Source organism: Pomacea canaliculata, linkage group LG4 (genome assembly GCF_003073045.1).
Source record: "Pomacea canaliculata isolate SZHN2017 linkage group LG4, ASM307304v1, whole genome shotgun sequence".
NCBI classification, from domain to species: domain Eukaryota; kingdom Metazoa; phylum Mollusca; class Gastropoda; order Architaenioglossa; family Ampullariidae; genus Pomacea; species Pomacea canaliculata.
Genome location: NC_037593.1, coordinates 1,676,515 through 1,696,355, shown reverse-complemented (window position 1 = coordinate 1,696,355; position 19,841 = coordinate 1,676,515). Strand labels below are relative to the sequence as shown.

At 46.9% G+C, this 19,841-nt stretch overlaps 1 protein-coding gene across 5 annotated transcripts in view; it reads left to right on the top strand.

The window, feature by feature from the left end:
* The window catches only part of LOC112561074 (protein ABHD15-like), a 32,839-nt gene extending 13,444 nt beyond the window's left edge, over nucleotides 1-19,395 (top strand). For 3 of the 5 annotated variants that reach the window (XM_025233287.1, XM_025233285.1, XM_025233286.1), the window contains exon 2: nucleotides 16,977-19,395. In XM_025233287.1, the coding sequence (XP_025089072.1) occupies nucleotides 17,525-18,793 (1,269 nt within the window). In that variant the 5' untranslated portion in view covers nucleotides 16,977-17,524 and the 3' untranslated portion in view covers nucleotides 18,794-19,395. Of the gene's footprint in view, nucleotides 1-2,741; nucleotides 5,570-16,976 lie in introns of those variants that run through there. The other 2 variants (XM_025233284.1, XM_025233283.1) reach the window with 2 other exon arrangements.
* Nucleotides 19,396-19,841: the final 446 nt, after the last annotated feature.

Genomic DNA, 19,841 nt, shown 5'->3' with positions numbered 1-19,841 from the left:
CCTGTGGCCATTTCACCGTTATTTCAGTTCCAGTGTGTGGATCAGGAAAGTAGGATGTATCAAGTTTCTCATTTTGTCTCTCTCTCTACAGCAGCGGAGTTATGTCGGAAAGTCTAGCTTGTATTTTCTTGTCTACACACAGTTTGGATAGTTTTTTTCTTTTCTGCATCACGGTCATGAACTTCTTGTTTAATTGTGAAGTCGACTGCGGAATGTTTGTAAGAATCTGTTACTGTCGTGATGAGAGGCGCTCAGCCACTGCGACACCAACCTCCTCAGTCTCCGCTTTCTGTGATATGTTTTCTTTGTTTCAGTGCTTTTTCTTTTGTTTACAAAATTGTTGTTTCTTTCCTCCTCATCAAAGTTCATCGTCTACCAGCCCACAGTCGGGTAGTGGCCGAGACTTGCCGTGCTCACAGTGAGTAGACGGGTCGCCTGGCCATCACCTGCTTGATCACATTAGCCCAGACCTTCTCAGACGATGTCGGCTCTTGTTTCTGTCATAATGTGCAGGCTGTTGACTGGCCAGCAGCTCGTGTTGCCCAGACACAAGGTCGCCATTTGTAGCGACAGGCCATGGATCGCTCGCGGGGTAACGGGTCTGTTCGACCGGCCACCCGGCCGGCTGTCCGGCACGCGCCTGATGAAGGGAGACGTTAACGTGTCCTTCACTCACTCTGGGAATACAGCGTGCACTCGTTACATCGACTCGCAGCAATTATCGCAAACATAAAAACGAGAAAATAAAATATTTGAAGCCTCATAACATAAGCGAAGCCTGTGAGCTGTTTGTGGTCTGATATGATGTCGGCTTCTAGAGTTCGACCTCTGGACCTCTTGTTATAGCAGTGCTTTGATAGTTTGTTTGTGTGTATGTGTGTGTGTGTGTTCTCGTGGCAGAAATCAAGAACAAACTATTCATTCACACTCCAATCGATGTCATCGAAGTGCTTGTTTTATTGAAAGACCTCGCGCAGGTTTACAGACACCCGCTATTGCTGGGCTAATCACAGGACGGCACGGATAGAGTTGCAGTCAGGGTTCGAACTGGGGTCAAGAGGTTAAACAGGTTAACAACCAGTCTGTCCCACTGTGACGTCAGTGAAACTTGTGGGGATCCAAAAGGATCGTGGATCTTGTTCCGTGGTGAGGAGACAGCGTGAAACTGTCAGTCTGTCCCCGGCTAACCAGGTGTGATACCCATACCTAGCTGGTGTTGCTATAAGTCTCATCATTTGAATCCTACAAACCCTCGCTTGCCGTTGGCCTCTCTTCATAAACAACAATAAAAAGTCCGACGTCCAGCGACACGTGATGTCTGACTTGATGACCTCACGTGTCTGGTGTGGTCAGTGATGTGAAGCTAGTGGACCAGACGAGAAAGGTGTCAGTCTGCTCATGTTGCAGTCAGACCATGGCACTGTATTTAACACCCTCACACCGCACACTGAGCACACTTTATGACCGGAAGTGAAAGAGTATCATTGCGCAGATGGTTTGGAAATAATCAGAGAGCAGGAGTCGCCATTCTTTGCCACAATCAGACGAGATGTGAAACTCCCAGAATGGCATAAACAAGACGGAGAGAAGGCCACTAAAGGTCAACCAATGATTGTAGATGTTGGAAGATGTTTGGAGCAGCCACGGAGGACGATAAAGGCGATGAGTGATGTTCAGCGCCGTCTCGTCCGCCCTGTTGAATGTCAGACAGTCGCAAACACTCATGCATCTTCATTCTTGCGTCGGAGCTTCGTGAAATCCTGGTGAAGATGAAAGCATCGTAGTGTGACGATGGACGAGTTCTGTCTGGTCTGAAGCCGCAAACACATCTTTGGGGCTAGCCTAGCTAGACACTAGCTGCTAACTTGTCTTTGGGGCTAGCCTAGCTAGACACTAGCTGCTAACTAGTCTTTGGGGCTAGCCTAGCTAGACACTAGCTGCTAACTTGTCTTTGGAGCTAGCCTAGCTAGACACTAGCTGCTAACTTGTCTTTGGGGCTAGCCTAGCTAGACACTAGCTGCTAACTTGTCTTTGGGGCTAGCCTAGCTAGACACTAGCTGCTAACTTGTCTTTGGGGCTAGCCTAGCTAGACACTAGCCGCTAACTTGTCTTTGGGGCTAGCCTAGCTAGACACTAGCTGCTAACTTGTCTTTGGGCTAGCCTAGCTAGACACTAGCCGCTAACTTGTCATTGGGGCTAGCCTAGCTACACAATAGCTGCTAACTTGTCTTTGGGGCTAGCCTAGCTAGACACTAGCTGCTAACTTGTCTTTGGGGCTAGCCTAGCTAGACACTAGCCGTTAACTTGTCTTTGGGGCTAGCCTAGCTAGACACTAGCTGCTAACTAGTCTTTGGGGCTAGCCTAGCTAGACATTAGCTGCTAACTTGTCTTTGGGGCTAGCCTAGCTACACACTAGCTGCTAACTTGTCTTTGGGGCTAGCCTAGCTAGACACTAGCTGCTAACTAGTCTTTGGGGCTAGCCTAGCTACACACTAGCTGCTAACTTGTCTTTGGGGCTAGCCTAGCTAGACACTAGCCGCTAACTTGTCTTTGGGGCTAGCCTAGCTAGACACTAGCTCCTAACTTGTCTTTGGGGCTAGCCTAGCTAGACACTAGCTGGCTAGACTAGGCTGCTAACTTGTCTTTGGGGCTAGCCTAGCTAGACATTAGCTGCTAACTTGTCTTTGGGGCTAGCCTAGCTACTAGCTGCTAACTTGTCTTTGGGGCTAGCCTAGCTAGACACTAGCTGCTAACTTGTCTTTGGGGCAAGCCTAGCTAGACTCTAGCTAACACATCTTTGGTGCAGGAGGGAGAGCTGGCCTACCTCGTGTGCGGCCTCAGGGTGGATCATTCATTTCACTCCCGACAGGCAGAGCAGGAAAGACCTCGCACACCCTTGTGACGTCACAGGGGGAAGCGGTGGTTGTAAACGAATTGACATGCGCGGCGCAATGGCTGATGGGTCGGCCACTACACTAAGTGCACTGTAGTGCACTCGCCACGTCCTACACACGTCACTCCAATAGTTCAGCGCGCGCGCAGGCCGTGGATGTGTGTACCTGTGTACTTGTGTACTTGTGTACCTGTGTATGCACGCGCTGACCGAATATAAAGAGCAGACAATTGTGAATGTTAAGTGTGGGGTAGGGGGCAGCAGCTGATGCTCCATTCAACCAAAGCGCCTCACTGAAGCTGGGCGCGGAGCTTCAGATTTAGTCATCGAGACTTTACAAGGGTAACCTATACAAAATAAATAAATAAATGAAAAATAAAAAAATAAGCAAAAATAAAACAAACTTGAAATGTTCCTACCACCTGCTTCATTAACGGCACGTACCTCCGCACCTCCCTCCCTTCTGTTCAGTCTGCTCAGCCCCACTTTCCTCTCTTCGTACCTGGTGCCTGAGTTCAAGCACAGTTTTTTAAAACATTTCTGCAATATCCTTTCCACAACACATAAATCAAGCTAAAAAGAAACTTGAAAACCCTCGGAATGCTCGGTAGCGGCTAGAATAGAATTAATGTCTCCTCACATCTTCATTATTAATAAATCCCTCAGGAGAAAACTCATTACTCACCGAGTTCGTGTTTTCCTTAGGATGTACTAGTACCAGAGGTTCAGTTGGGGTGGGGGGACCAGTCTCCACCCTGAGACCATCAGGTACAACGTACATCGTACGATGACAGACCTCCGGGGCAGGGGACGGTCAGTAAGGGGCGCAAATAGATGAAGTTTTATAATTTTCTCTCTGTAGCTATACGATTCATTGTATCGTTATAGAAAGCACTTTACAGCTGTATAAGTTATCACAATTATCGAATGTATTTTATTGCTATACAATATATAATTAAAGATATCATCGTAACGAGAGGACGGATAAAGTTTCCATCTTGATCCCCCGTAGTTACGACCCGCTGCCAATTATGAGTCAGGTTTCAAGTAGGAAGATGGAAGTAAACAGCTTTACAAATAATTGTAATGAGTGGCATGTTAGTGTTTTCAGGGTGTTTACAAATCCTCAGCAACACGATCGTCAGTGTTCTCGCGACCTACCTGTGTGTGTGTGTGCACGCTAGAGACAACTTTGCGGGACAGGTCTCGTCCTTTCACCTTTCACCATGTTGGTGTTTGCGCGCACATCACGCACTTCCTGCTTCATTATTCAGCCATCACCATTTACTGTTCATCCCTCAGGGGTTTTGTCTTGTGAGGCTTAGACTTTGACTCTTTTCTGTCCTTGACATTATTTTGCTGTCGACGAAGACTGTGATGGAGGAGCGAGGTGTGATGTGTGCAGGTGAGAAGGGACTTGCTCTCAGCAGGTGTATACTGACGGACCCTGGCTTGACAGACTGAGCAAAGTGGTTTCCAGACTAGAAACCTCTGGTGTCAATGACGATTACAAGGCTAGTTCATCTGTCACCTCTAGGAGTGTTTGTCAGCTCGCTAGTGTCACGTGGGCTGGCGTGGCATTGAGTGAACATAAAGTCTGACAATAACAGCTGGCAACATGAGTGCAAGCAGGCTTTGGCACCCTGAAAATAGTTCCTGCCATTGGAGGGGGGAGCAGGCAATGGAAAATACACATGACGCCATCTTCATAACCTTGAACTCACAATTACTGGAAAATTAGAACAAAAAAGCGAAAAAAATATTTTAAAATATCTTGTTGAGAAGAAAAAGAAGAAAAAAAGAATAATAATTTTAATTCAGTTCCGTGAAGCATTAATGTAAAGTCTGCGGAAGAAAGACTGCAAGAAAAGTCCCCGCTCATACCCAGTGTTATTTGTCACCAGCGCATTCATCACAACAAGTCCCCGCGGGCTTCGTGTAAAAATGTCGCTCACACTTCAATCGGGAGGTGAATCGAATACAACATCAACGTAGCTGTCGTTGCTGTGTCATTCCATTGAACTCACAGTGAAACCAGGGCTGTCTCTACCGGGAGCGAATGGACCACAAGAGCTTTACACCATCACAATGGAGATACGATGTTCGACTGAGAACCAGTGAAACACACGAGGTTTGTTGTGTGAAAGTGTTTGTGGTGGATTAATTCTACATTTTCCTGCAATTGTCCAACGCTTTCTGCTGGACGGTCCATTTTGTCACAACTTGTTTTGCCCGCTGCTGTAGGCTGTGGATGCACTGAGTCAACAACTTCATCCTCTGGTCTCTTGTCTACACCCCGCCTGCTGCTGCACCCATTCTGTCCTGCCACTGTGTTGAGGCCAACTCCACAGATGTGGACGACAAACAAAGGACATTGATACATTTGGCTGCTCCCACCACACCATCACTAAATGAATAAACAAACAAATAAATAAATTTACATTATTATTGTGGAGGATGAGCACAAGTCCACTCAGAGCCCCGGCACTCGCAGTCCAGGTACCCCACCGTCCTGCAGCCCCACCCAGGCACCGGGTACATGTCTGCGGTGTTCGCGGCGCGTGCAGCTGGTCTGCCGCGTGAGGTGACGAAGCACGGTACGTCACAGGCCGACACGAGCTCGCTGCACGTCACCTCAGAGGGTGTGTGACGGCCTCGGTGGCTGCAAGCCTCAAGGTAAGGTGTTCTTGCGATTATTTGTTGTAGAACCTCTGTGTCCATGTCCATGCCATGACTAACACTACAAAAACAAGCGCTGCCATCGTCGAAAGGTTATCGCCATGTAACGTGGTCTGATGTGATGTTTATCTTTCTCGTTTATCTTGGTTGAGTTCACAAAACACGACCTTTAACACTGACTGCTGTTACAGGTTTTAGGTCTTTCATGTAATTTGAAATTGTTTTCCTTGGTAATGTACAGCGTTTGAGAGAGAACTGCAAGCTTCGTGTCTACCTTTAAACTCTGAATCGTTTAATTTATGGACTGTGTTTACTTGTTGCTTGAGTTTGTTGTTCAGTGGGGTTTGGTACCTTCTGATTGGCTCTTTGGCGATACACAATTTCCGGTTCCCAGATCCTGCGAGAAGGCGTGTTTAGAGAGGTACAGGTCTCTAGAGTCGTCCACACTGTTGAAAATGAACTCATCAAATGGCAAGAATCCTGTGACAGTGAACTGGGAGGACCCACACGGTGGAGTCAAGAGTTAGGTCATGTCGAGGGTTTCATGCGCCACTTCACTGCAATTGAAATGTTGAAGTCACACAAACATATCCACGTGACTTCCGGTTCATTTTGTCTCCCCGTCGTTCACTGCCAGTTCACTTGTTGTGATTGTCACACACTGAAAGCACTGGTGGGTCGTAAGAGCAGATGGAGTGTCACTTTGGTCCATTAAAGCGATCTTGTTAAGAGAGTTTTTTGATAGCTTTTCATTAGTCCTGTATGTAATTATTCTGTAAACAAACAAACTGAATATGTGAACTATGACCGATTGAGTTCGTCTGCAAGCTTTAGCCTCATCGAAACTCTATAGGGCGTATTACATAAATACTTTGCTCTTTTGGTATATACTCTGACCTTTGTGCTAATTTGTTTTGTATTGACAGCATTGTCCTCGTGTACTTAATCTTTAGTTAGGTTTCTTTTTATATTTCATGTAATTTACAACACATTTTTCTCACAAAACACTTACTTGCACAAGGATCATATCCATCGGATAGCGACCTGTAATGACTCATTGATTAGAAAAATTTATCAGAGAAACACTTTACAGAAGAATTAATCGTTTTCTGGGAATGTTTATTTTATACTTTCTTCTCTCGCCAATTCCCCGAGTCTATTAAGTAAACTGCTGAGCGTTATGTCAGGAAAATATTAAACTCCGGAAGTGACCTCTCATACATCAATGCTTGAGGTCACACGTCAGCTGCGGTCGCAACCAGGAAGGTTGGAACTCTGGGATGAAAAAAGTCGAGATTTTTCTGCCAGTAACGGGCTTTGCTGAACACACTTCAACACCACCTTCTCCACTGGCGATAAAAAGGCAGAAGTTGTGGGTGATTGACAGAAAGGGCTTTAATAAGTCGGGGATAAGAAGGCGAAGCACGAACACGAGAGGCCTCGAGAACTCGCGCGAGAATTTACGAGAGAGCCGCGAGATACAAGAATGACAAGCACTTGCTTTGTGCGGAGAATCACAGATTCACAAAACAGAAAGTTTACGACGAAGGGGTAAGAACAGTCAGACAACAGGAACTTTGTTCCTCGCTAGATTTCTCAGAAGACTTCAGACTGACAGGTGGGGTCAGTGGGGTCAAGAACACAGACGGTTCATGTACTTAACGGCCTTTGATAAAAAGTACTTTAAAAGCTGAGGTTTTCAGAGTGAACCCCTTTTAAAGTTTATTTATTGTTTTGGAGGTGAGACAAGAGAAATTAATTCCATCTCATCAAAGAAGTGTTTTTGCCTTTCCCTTCTCTCCGACAAAACACCAAACCTTGTTCTGTCCCTCACGTGACCAGAAATTCTGTGAGATGTGACCCTCCCTGTGGAACCCACGATGTCTCATGTTTCTGTGGGTGGGCGACGATGGAATCACAAAATCTGCAATTTGCAGGACCACAAGGTCGCAGGGCGCCGACAGGACGGAGAGGATGGGAAGAATTTAAAACCGACTTTTTGAAAATGTGGACAAGCGTGGATAACAGGCCCTCACTGCAGCCATTACTGGGCGTCAAGCACTGAGTAATGATGTTTGCCTGTTGTGGCCCTTTGTTCTAAGTGGCTGCCGGCAGATTCTAGAAGATTCCCTTACATTGGGAAGTCCGGGAGGAATAGCTGTCGCAATGAGTTATTTCTTTCACTCATCATTTAGTTCACAGAATAGAACTCGCCAGCCGGAGGTGAATCCTCCGTGCGCAAAACATGGCAGGCAGCACTTGATTGGCGATTTTTTTTATATTTTTGCACCCCAAGGGATAAAGTGGATGTCTGGGTGTGTGTGTGTGCAAGGACGGTCACGTGACTAATTAGTCTCTCCACCGAGTGAGTGGTTGATGTGACCGAGTCAGCGTTAAGTGGCTGAATGCGTGAAAACCTTGATTTCGTTGTCATTTAGTGTTTGCACGGCCATGCATCATTCTATATATATACAGTGATACCTCGGTTCTCGAACATAATTCGTTCCAGGAGGACGGTCGAGAACCAAATTGTTCGAGAACCGAAGCAATGAAACTCATAGGAAATAATGGAAACTGGATTAATTCGTTCCAAGCCCCAGAAAATGCCTATTTACTGGCCTAGTTTGTATATAATATGTAGAAAAACATGAGTCTCAACAAGAAATAAGAAATAAAAGTGTATTTATTAAAACAAAAACAAAAAAAAAATGTACTGTACTGTACAGTAAATTGTGTTTCATTTACTGTACCTGTACCAAACTTTATGGCAGGAGGGAATGAATGTGGAGGGAGGAGGGAAGGGTTATTGTCACTGATGACGCAAGCAAGGCGCGCTGGGCCGAATGAACGCCATTCGGCTCAACTCGGCTCATCTCGGACGTTCGGATGTTCGAGTTCCAAATATTTGTTCGAATTCCAAGACAAAATTTTCTCGAATTTCCTGGTCGAATACCGATTTGGTCGAAAGTCAAGGCGTTCGAGAACCGAGGTATCACTGTATATACACGATGTGAGACTTACATGTCGCACACACTTGCTCATCTCGTCGTCTTCACGTTTGTATCCAAAGGACATCGTGCAGCCTGCTCCAGAAGGGAGGCCACTGCGCTGCCTACAGTTGCTAGGAGCGGTAATCGAGTTCAGCGGATTCTATGACCAGTCATCTGCCATCACAAATATAGACACAGACAGCCTCCCACTTTCCTCCCGTCTCTAGTGATCACATTTCAGCTCACTGTAATCTTACTTTCTTCTCTAAGTATTCACAGTGACTTACTTTTCAATCGAGTCGTGGAGAGAAGGGATCGCCTTGTGCTTCCGGTGGTGAGCTTTTGAATCCTCGGCTCAAACAAACAAAGAAACAAACAAAAAAAAAAGAAACAAACAAACAACAAACAAACAAACAAAAACTACCAAAGACGCTCCGCTCGGTTTGAGTCACGGATAAAAGACTGCCTACTAAAGTGAATCCCAGTCCAATTAACTGAGTATAGATGTCAGTGCCAGTATCATGCACCGACTACAAAAGTCAACCACAGAGCAACTCACCGACTACAAAAGTAAATGGCGATACAAGTAACGGACCACAGCCGTCAAAGTGAGTGCAGGTGACTGACCGCAGCCGTTGGCCCAGGGTGTGAGGTGTCTGTGTAGTCATTCTCTCCCAACACCAGCGAGGGTAGCACGTGCAGGGACCAATAACACCATGACAGATAACGGGGTCAACACCCACTTGACCTGCCCCGACCTCAATATAGTTTACTGGCCACGAGCCTCACATACAAATACACTATACATATTGTTCATACATATTGTTCATACATATTGCTCATACATATTGCTCATGTGTGCTGTTCCTCTACCATCGGATGAGCTGCAAGACGTGGATCTTATCTCCGTGTTGATGCCAGCAACACTCACTGCGCGGCATGTTTTCTTTTCCTAATTTATTTCAATATTATTGTGAACACAGCCATCTTTTATTTAAATGAAGTCAGTGCGTTGCTGAGTTACGTGTACTCAAGGTGGAAACAATGTATTATTGATCGACATGCTTTTTTGTGTGAGCACTGTTGGGGTTTGAAGCCAAGGCTCTCCACCTCGTTAGCCGCGACACCCTAGCAGTGTCTTGATATTGTGAACACCCGGCTACAGGCGCTTCTTGCCTCTGTCTCTCGGACGATACCAGCCCCACACCTCCCACCCCATCATACCCCACCCACTCCACCCCTTCACACCTCACCCAGCCTCGATCCCTCCATCACTCTGTCACTCAGCCAGCTGCTCAGCGCGATGCAGTCAAGGTGCGAGTCCATACAACTGCCAGCCTGTGTTCAAACCCACACCATGATGTCGAGGGCCTGACACAGTCTTCCTGTACACGACCCTGCATCCCCGGTCTGACACATGTTCACAGGTCTGACATCTGTTTTCACCACGTGGGTGTCATGGCGGCCTCGCTCCACTGAACAGTTGACGGTTGAGCTGCTCGCAGATCAGGACAGCGAGATAGTTGTGGTGGAAGTCATGAAGCAATCGTTATTTCACATCTACAATCTTAAATATTGAACCTGTTAAATTTTCTCCATCTCTCCATCTCCCTCAAGCTGCTCGCGTCCTGTCAAACTCTTTTTTTTTTCTTTGTTTCATCGGTTTGTTTCGCAAAGTGAGACTGGCTTGCGATGACAAAAAATTTGCGATAATATTATTAATGCAAATATAATTTCTTCTATGATTACTTCCATTGCAAAGTGTTCTCACAATATTTGTTTACTTATTTCAGTATTTAATATAAGATTTTGCAGACTTAAGTCTTAGCTCAGGATATGCATCAAGCGACTTCGACTTGCTGAGCCCCGTGTCTGCCCCTGACAGTCCACTACCTTCCCCGAGTGTCTTCCGATACACTTCAGTCTATTTCTTGCCATCACAGTTGGCGTCGCTTCCCCGTTCTTACCATCCCAATCTCCCCGCCATCACAGTTGGCACAGCTTCCCCGTTCTTACCATCCCAGTCTCCCCGCCGATGCCGGACGGCACCCTCACGACCATTAACCGTCGGTTCCGTTCTCCCTCCCACCACAACCTCCTATTCGTATTTCTGGTACTTAGTCCGCCGTCCAAATTGTGCCCACGGGGGGGACGGGAGGAACCAGCACGGAGCAAAGAGGGTTAGCCAGAAAGTCCACTCAGGCGAGAAAGGGAAGCCACGAGGTCTCGCCTTCTGCCGTCTCCTTCACCAGCAGTCTTCACGGGAGGATGCGCTGGTGGTTCATGGTTCACTGCACCCAGTTGTCAAAACCCTCGAATGCAGGTTTTTGGTTGTTTTCTTTTCCAAGGATGAGGAGAGGTCTGTAAGCAGTATTTCGTTTCTAGAGTAGATGTAAGAAGTCGTTGGTTTTGCGCTATTGTGTATTTTAGAATTCTGTTCCTGTCAGCAGGTTTCTCGTCTGTAGAGATACAGTGGACACCTTCTATATGGTCCATGTCACCGTGTTTCTTTGAACCATCCACCAGTGCAGAACAAACTAACAAAGAACCGCCCCACTTCAAAAGGAGTGGTACACGTGAAAGTAAAAACAGAAATGTACTGCAAACACCCACAACTCACAGGGAAGCTCCGCCTGCTTCCTGATTAAGAGAAATGTCTTCCTCCAGCAGCACTGACTACTGTTGCTACACAAATACGATTGTCTGGATGAAGAACAAGGGTAATCAGTGAAACATCCCTGGGGCTTGTATAAAGACCCACGGCACATAAAGACAGAAAACGTCGGGTCACGTGGAGTTCTGCACGAGACCTTGTCATGGCTGCCGACACTTCAAAGAACTCACTGAGGCCTCTTCCGTGTCTGACTGCGCGGGAAAATCGCTATACAAGCCTAGAAAGCTAATGAGGTTCAATTATTTTATATCAATTTATATACTTGAGGCTGAGACAAGCCTGCTGTCACAAACCAGTCGTGTCTCACCCACAACCAACTATGCGTACGGGTCACTAGGTTCATCGAGAGAGAGAGAGGGTGGAGAGTCGGTGCATTGTAATTTTACCTGTCCTCACCTTGATCTTGGTTCTCGGAGAGTAAATGACTGATGCTGTTAAGGTCGTGTTGTGGGCCACGTAATCATGTACATGTTCACTATCACCCAGGTGAGGACAGTTAGTGCCAATGGTACCATCGTCTCTCAGAAGAGTCACGTGGTCAGTCAGGCCGACATAGAGCAAGGTAAGGCGCCTCTTGCCGTGCTCACACATACTGGCTGTACTGTCCCGGGTGTCTGGGCCGTCGTCAGCAGCAAGTGTGCAGGAGGGAGGCTTGTTCTTTGAGAACTCTAGTCACTATTTACTGGCACTTGTCCATTCAAGGAAAAACTGAGTTGTTTGCCGTTCCTCGCAGACAACAAACGAAGAGAAGCAATGAAACACGCGAGTCTTGATGATCTGCATCGTCACCGCTGTCGTTATTGTCGTCAGCAGGCGATGTGAGACAGTTGCTGGCGAGTGTCATCGTTACCACCGTTACCTTTGTCGTCTGTCGGTGGACGTGAGGCAACCATCGAATTATTGTCGCCATCGCCGCTGTTGTTGATTGCTGTGTTGTCAATTGGTTTGCGCATGCAGGTGAAAACAAACACCCGAATGACAGGGTGTCAACGTGTGGAGCCTATGAAGGGTGGAAGGCGAGCCATCATCGTCAGGTGTCACACATTCACCTCCATGTTTTGTCACAACTGCATCGAAAATATCTCCTCTAATACGAGGGAAAGCAGGGTATGGTGATAGTCCAAAGTCCTCGGCCAGGGAATGGGGATGGTCTCGTCATGCAGAGTGCGAGTACCCACTGCATCAAGGTGAAGATGACTTTCTCTTGACAGTGAGCAACACCAGGGCTCACCACACACATCACTCCCGCCATTTCTGATACAATCATCTCCCAGTCTGCCCTCATCAACTCTGCCGAGAAACTATCCGTTCCTGTGAACAGAATTTTTTTTAAAAACTGGTATTGCTGGTTATGTCGCCAAGACACTACAAAGAAATGTTTGTCTGTAAATTTACATGTACATAATTAATATTTTCGCAACGGCATTGTGTGTAAAGATGTCTTAGATAAACAACAATCATGATATCTTGGTATGCACAACTTCTCACTCATGACTACTGGTTGCCAAGCCATCTCTACTGTATACTTGAAACGCCTTTCGCTTTTTTCTAACCTTGAGTTGCTATTTCAAATATTTTTAAATTATATTTCCCACGTGTATGCAAGTGTGTGTACATTATTCATTTCGCAGTGAATGTTTGGGGGCCAAGCTACTTCATCTCATTCGTGTTAGTCAATCATTTGAGAGCAAACCACAACATACAATGTCCTGTTGCTCCTTGTTTCAAGTTTCTCACCTCAGGTGGCAAAAGTGTTTTTACTTTCTTCGACCAAAAAGCTGAAAACACATTTTCTTTGAGATTCATGACATTTGAAATATTTTGCGAAGCAGAAAGCTTCACAGGAAATCAGAGATGACAGATACATTTTTCTGATTCGTGTCTAACATTAGAGGACAATGGAAATCGCGGGTTATTTTCTCCCTTTTATGTATTTATTTAGTTTGCTTTCTTCCTAACTAGATCATTCAACCCAGAGAGCGCCATGGACGTCATTAAATACATTTTATTAATGCACTAGTCTGACCTCCTCACCCCGAAAAAATGTGGTGACCTTTAAATTAATTTACAGGTAGAACATTTCTCATATTCCCTCGACATTGAGCAGTTCACAACATTTGCAAAAATCGACAGAATATACAAATGGAGGAAAATTGGACGAGGACTACAGTGTTTCTTCCCCCGTAACATGATGCTCTGTGTGTCTTGTTGCCGGTGTAAATGTTGGCGGGTGTTGGCGGTGGAAGTGCTGTGGTGGGGAAAGTGTCTGCTACAAAAATGTTTACCCACAACCAGCTCGCTCCCTCTTTAATGTACTTGGTTTTTGTGATGTTGTCGCACTGCCGTAAACATCGAAATGTCTTTTTTATGCAGTATTAGCTGCTGCTGCTGATGCTTCATCCTCATCATTGTGGATGCTGTCGTTGAGAGCGGACGTGATGGCGGCTTTTTGTGGTTGTGGTGTGGTGACTGATAGTCACTAAGAGTCATTACTATGGGCAGCAGCAGAGCTTTGGGTGCACACAATCCTCTTGATGGACACAGAACAAGAAACATTTTCTGTTAGAACCCATTACTGATCGTAACTTCTGCCAGGTTTTCAGATTTTTGCTCCTCTTGATAACATGAGTCTTTTTCTGTTTAGAGATTCTTGCGATGGTGAGTTCAATAATGAATGATGACTGCATAACTCTGGTCGACAAACATAAGAACCAATCTCCCATCTTTCATGAAAGATGCCGTGAAAGACGAGTTACCTGGATCACCTTAACAATTCCTGTTTGTAAACCTGTTTGCATTTGCTGACCTAGCCTCTAGCCCTGATGAACAAACTGATTTTCATTGTGCTTTAACCAGTTTGTTATATTGTGCTGAACTGTGCCTGGCTCCTAGAATACACTGTATGGTAGTTGGTGTTAAATATATCGGTACTGTTTAGTTCCCGAGTGCTAGCAGTCCGTATGTCTCACTCCCTATCTTATTCCTTTCTTCAGAATTTGCTCATTATTTACCTGGCCAGGTGACCCACCACCTTCTAGGTATGTCGATGAGTTGGCCATCAATTTATTGGTGACACGACAGAGCCAGATGTCATTTTTGCATTGATTATATTGATCATTAACTGATAACTGAACACATCACAAAGTTATAGTTAACTGCTGCCACCCACAGAGGCAATGCCTACGGAAATCGGGTATGCACACCAGGGAACAGAAGCTTCAGACAGTGAAACAGAGACACAAAAGTCGACTTCTCTCTCCTGTCAAATTCTTATTTGCAATTTTTGGCGGAAACTTGACATTGATTGGTACCGTCTGCGACACAGTTCTCGGGAACTGAGAAAAAACATCAATTTTTATCTTTGAGAGAGCTGCAGGAGGAGTCTACCCTTGCTGACTACTCCACGTCTGACACGCAATGTCGAGGGCTGGCATGAGGATGGGACGACAAACTCTGGACTGGACATTCAACATCCAACATTCAACTGACTGCTATTTCATCTTTTGATTGTCCTCCTCCTCTTTACTATCGACTGGTTCGCAATATTTACAGAATATCATGTTGAGGCCACCACCAACAGAGGCTGTCACGTGATAACTCCATGCAGTCTTCAGTGGCGCCTCAATCAACGCCATTTCCTGGCGGATAGGAATGGAAACCACCGAAATCCGTGTTGGAAGACGGCATTTTTTAATTTAGTATTTTATTATATTTTTTATTTGTGCTATTTTATTTCACTAAAAATGTCACATTATGATGTAGATTGTTTCAGGAGTAGATAACTTGACAAAATGGCGGCTTGTTTCTATTGTTTTCACAAGACACCAACTTCCGAGCCTGGGAACACGACAATCAATTAAAGTCTTGTTTTTATTTATCTCTCAAACAGCAGGAGAGAGAGCTGAGTAGTGTTTATTTTTAATGGAATCCTATAGATTATGTCTGTGAGCGTGTGAACAGGGGGCTACTGACCATTCAACAACTCCACACAGAGCTGAGTAGACTGACAGGGAGCCTGGTGGATTGTGCATCTGATATCAACAAACACAGAGCTAAGAGTGGACTGACAGGGAGCCTGGTGGATGGAGCATCTGATATCAACAAACACAACACACCGCGATTTGCTTTGCTAGCATCGTCAATATGACTTGGATTACCGCTCATGAGTCTGACAGTTCAGTTTCCCTGCAAAGTTTTACAACTGTCTTTCCGAGAACAGACGGTCTGGCCAGCCGACCTTTGCCTGCACCAGACTAACGAGAGATTGCTAACCTGTGGCTAGATGTTGTCACGTGATGTCTAGTGAGGGCAGTCAGTAAACACAGGTGATCGAAAGAGATATGCTTACCACAAACAGTGTAAACAGTCAGTGTATGTCACCCATCTGTCGCTCTGCAGTGAAACGTGCGGTAAGAAGGGTAACATCTCCCAACACCCTCCCCACTGGGACTGGGTAACCGTACCGTGTGGGTAGTGAATATTCTAGAACAATCCATGCAAGAAGGCGAACTCACTTACATAATCACGGAGTCCAGGTGTCACGGCGCCCGACTGGTTAAGTTTGCTGTGGAGCCCTGTATGGGGTACCTACACTTCTGTCATTTCTTACCCGGGTGTCTCTCACAACACCGGACACAACAGTCGGAGACGAGGTTTGCCATTTCTCTCGCACCTCAATGATTCACTGGCAGATTGCTGGTCATAACCGGGTGTCATTTTGTCTCTCATTACCGAAGAAACCTCATTTTCAATGTGCGTATGCAACTGCGGGCAATATGGAGATGATAAACTACCTTGCTTCAGTGACTTGACAGAGCTGGCTGATTTACCAAACAGGATTTTCTCCCCCTGAGACAGAGCTCGGACATCACAACAAACAGGTCTTGGAAGCCGCTACAGTCATTGTGCACTAGGAATGATTACGACAGTAAATATTAATGAAATACACATTTAATTACAGCAAGTTGTGTTTTCACAATATCAGAGAGAGAGATTTCCCAGAAGACGAATCGCTTGCAGCAATGTTTGAGACAAATAACCTGGAGTCTACCAGAGCGATATCACCTCAAGCATCAGGTCACGATCAGTCCAAGACGTCAGGTCGTGATCACCAGGTCATGATCAGTCCAAGAGGTCAGGTCATGATCAGTCCAAGAGGTCAGGTCATGATCACCAGTTCATGATCAGTCCAAGAGGTCAGGTCATCATCAGTCCAAGACTAGGTCATGCCCAGGTCATAAGTCGCTTCATAATCAGCTCAACCAGACATTTTATGTAACTTATTGCGAGACAAAATGCCGGGAAACATATTTTTGACTAGAGTTAGCAAAAGTCTCTGGATTGTTTGTTTGTTCACTTTATAAGCGGTGGGTTTTATGTCTTTTCCTTCACGACGAGAAGTCTCCGTGGCAACGAGGAGCAGACATCACGTGCATCAACTTGTCGTTTGTTTGTTTTTGTCGTTGTAGTTCACGGCGGACATTTGGCTTCGATGTGTACGTATAAATAAGACGAGAAGGAGCCAGCACAGCCGATGCAGGCCCGCGTTGCCTTCAACTGATCCTCTGACTCCTTGATTCTGACGACGCCATCTGTGACAACTATGACGACTATGGACACAGCAAGACCAGGGGTGGATGAAAACAAAACACATTGACTGATTTGTTGGGTGCAGGTGTCGCAAACTGTGACCTCATTAGCACTTGGGGAAGAAGTCTGACTTTCTTTTTGCCTGTTGCAGTGCACTCGATGACCCAGCCCTACCTGCGGTCAGCTGCATCCTGCGATGCTTGTACTTTGCTTCAGTTGCTGAGAACAGGTGTGTAAGCGACAGGCAGCAGCATCATAGAACATACCTATATGTGTGACCAGGCAGCTGCTACACCAAGCGTGGTCGATGTGACATCATCTAGTGTACATGTACAGGTCGTCTTGGGCCGCACACCATTGTCAACAGCACGTCACGACCGTCACGTACCTACAGCCTCTACCCCGTAATTTTAGTTCACTGTGACAGGTTGAATGGTCAGCTTATCCTGCACACCTTGAGGGTGAGCACACCAATAACCACCACCACCACTCCAGCAACAACTGTGACAAGAGCAACCTGACCTGCGACCACTACAGCAGCAGCCGTAACTACACCGACAACCTGCTCTTCAGACGGCTAAGACTGGCGTTGGCGGGGCACGATGCCAAGCTGGCAGGCGTGACGTCATCACCCAGCCTCCGAGGGTGTCGCTGGTGCGTGCAGAAGACAAGCAACATCGTGTCGTCCTCGTCAGACGGATGTCGTTGTGCTCCTTGCTGGCGGTGCCGCTGGCCATGGCGGCGCTGGTGTCGGCAGTGGTGGGACTGGCCGTGTGTCTGCACGACCTGCTGCGGCGCCGTGTTCACCTGCCCTCGCTGCACTACCGGGACTCGACCCTCAGCGCTCGAGTGCTGACCAAGTGCGGACTCCGCCAACGCGTCTTCAGTCCGCCCTTCTGGCTCCGCTCAGGCCACGCGCAGACGCTGGCGGCAAGCCTCTTACCGCGCGGCGACGGCAGCGCAGAACTTTGCTTCGAACGCGAGTACCTGCAGATGCGGGACAAAGGCGTGGTGGCGCTGGACTGGCTCACCGGCAGCGCGCCCAAAACCCGTCGCAAGGGCACGGTACTCATCGTCCTGCCTCCCGTCACCGGTGACGCCATGACGGTAGCGTCCCTTTGTCATCTGGCGACGCGGCGAGGCTTCAAGGCGGTGGTCTTCAACCGCCGCGGCCACGGCGGGAGCGTGCTGACCACTCCCAGGATGCAGAGCTCGGGCGATCCCACCGATCTGCGACAGGTGGTCAAGTACCTGCGGCTGCGGTTTCCGCGCAACAAACTAGCGGCCGTGGCGTACGGCACGGGGTGCGGACTGCTCATCTCCTACCTGGGCGAGTTCGGCTCGTCGGCCATCTTGTCAGCAGGCGCATGTGTGTCTCCGTGCTACGACACTTCCGAACGCTTCTCCGGGCCGCTGAAGAGCGTGTACGACCTCGTGTACCTGCTGAAGCTGAAGGCCATCCTGTGCAGCCACGCCAAGGCGCTGCACGGCGTCGTCAACGTGACGCAAGCGCTGCAAGCCTGGGACTTCACCACGTACGAGGAACGAGTGTACTGCCGCATGTACACCCCAGCACCAGGCTGTACCTCTACGGCACCAGGTGTGACGCCATGTGCGACACATTGCTCCTCCGCAGTAGCTAACACGATGGAGGACTATTGGGAACGCAACAACCCCATCAGGGACGTCGACGACATCGCCGTTCCCGTCTTGTGCATCAACAGTCTGGACGATCCTTTCTACGCTGGTGCCAGCATTCCCTATGACCTCTTTAACTGCTGCCCCAACTTCCTGCTGGTGGTGACGGAGAAGGGGGGCCATTGCGGGTTTCTGGAGGGCTTCCCACTCAGGTCGTGGGCGGACCGCTTGTGTTTAGACTACCTGGAGGCCGTCATGGAGATCACGACTAAAGGGTATTCTAGCACGTGCAGTAACGGTACCCGATGTCACGCCCGCTCCACTATATGACGTAGGACGAGACTACGGTGTGACACGTGCTTTTTATTTAAATTGTGTGACATCACTTGCAATGCTCAAGTCCAGGAACATTTGTCATGGGCGGCTGACTCACATCATGTGAAGCAGTTTGCAGAAGACAATCACGTCTCAAGTTACACTTCCGCTGTCTGGTCTGCCCAACGTTGGTTTATTTTTAGCTATAAAACACACATTCTCTTTCTAATAACATTAGTTTTTGTATGTCATGTGACAAAAATTTAATGTACCTTTGGCCTATCGCTCTTCCATAGCACGTGATCTGTTTAAGACTAATGAACAGGGCGTGTGTCTGTGTCAGAAGGAGAGAGAAGATTGATGTCCACTTCGTGGTCAACTCAGAGTATGATGGGCTATCACGTGCGTAGCGATTCGTCCTTTGTCTCTTTCAGTTCTATGTTCTAAGATGATTATGATGTTCAGTGTATTGTACACATAACCACACTTCTATGTTGTGACGTGAAATGTTCAGGAAGGAAAAATGAAATCTCATTTACTTAAAAAATTCAGCACCGCATGACCAGCAAGTAAAATATGTCCCCCCCCCCCTTTTACCAAAAAAAAAAAAAAAAAAACTAACAAAACCGCCAGTCAAAATAAAGTCCACCCCATGTAAGTCTGGAAGTCGCTGCAGCTGTGTTTGAAATCAAGAAAGATGCTGCGGTGCAATGATTAAAAATAACTGATGTCCTGCCGTCTTTGAGATTAATAGCCACACGGCGAAAAATATCTGACGCTCACAAAAGTCTTGAGTCGAAAAATTAAGGAAGAAAGAATAAAAACAAAAAGAAAGAATACGAACAAATAAAAAAAGAAACATTAGAAGCACATTCCTTTTACTTTCTGGTCCACTCACTGGGAACAAACTACTACTCCATATTCGCCAGAATCTCTTTCTTCTTTCAAAATGATCGGAAATCGGGTGTGTTTGTTCTCTCTCTTACAGCCAGGTCATAGCCAAGACATTCTCTGTGTCTGAGTGTGCACGTGGACGTGAGCATGTGTGCTTGCATGTGTGCGC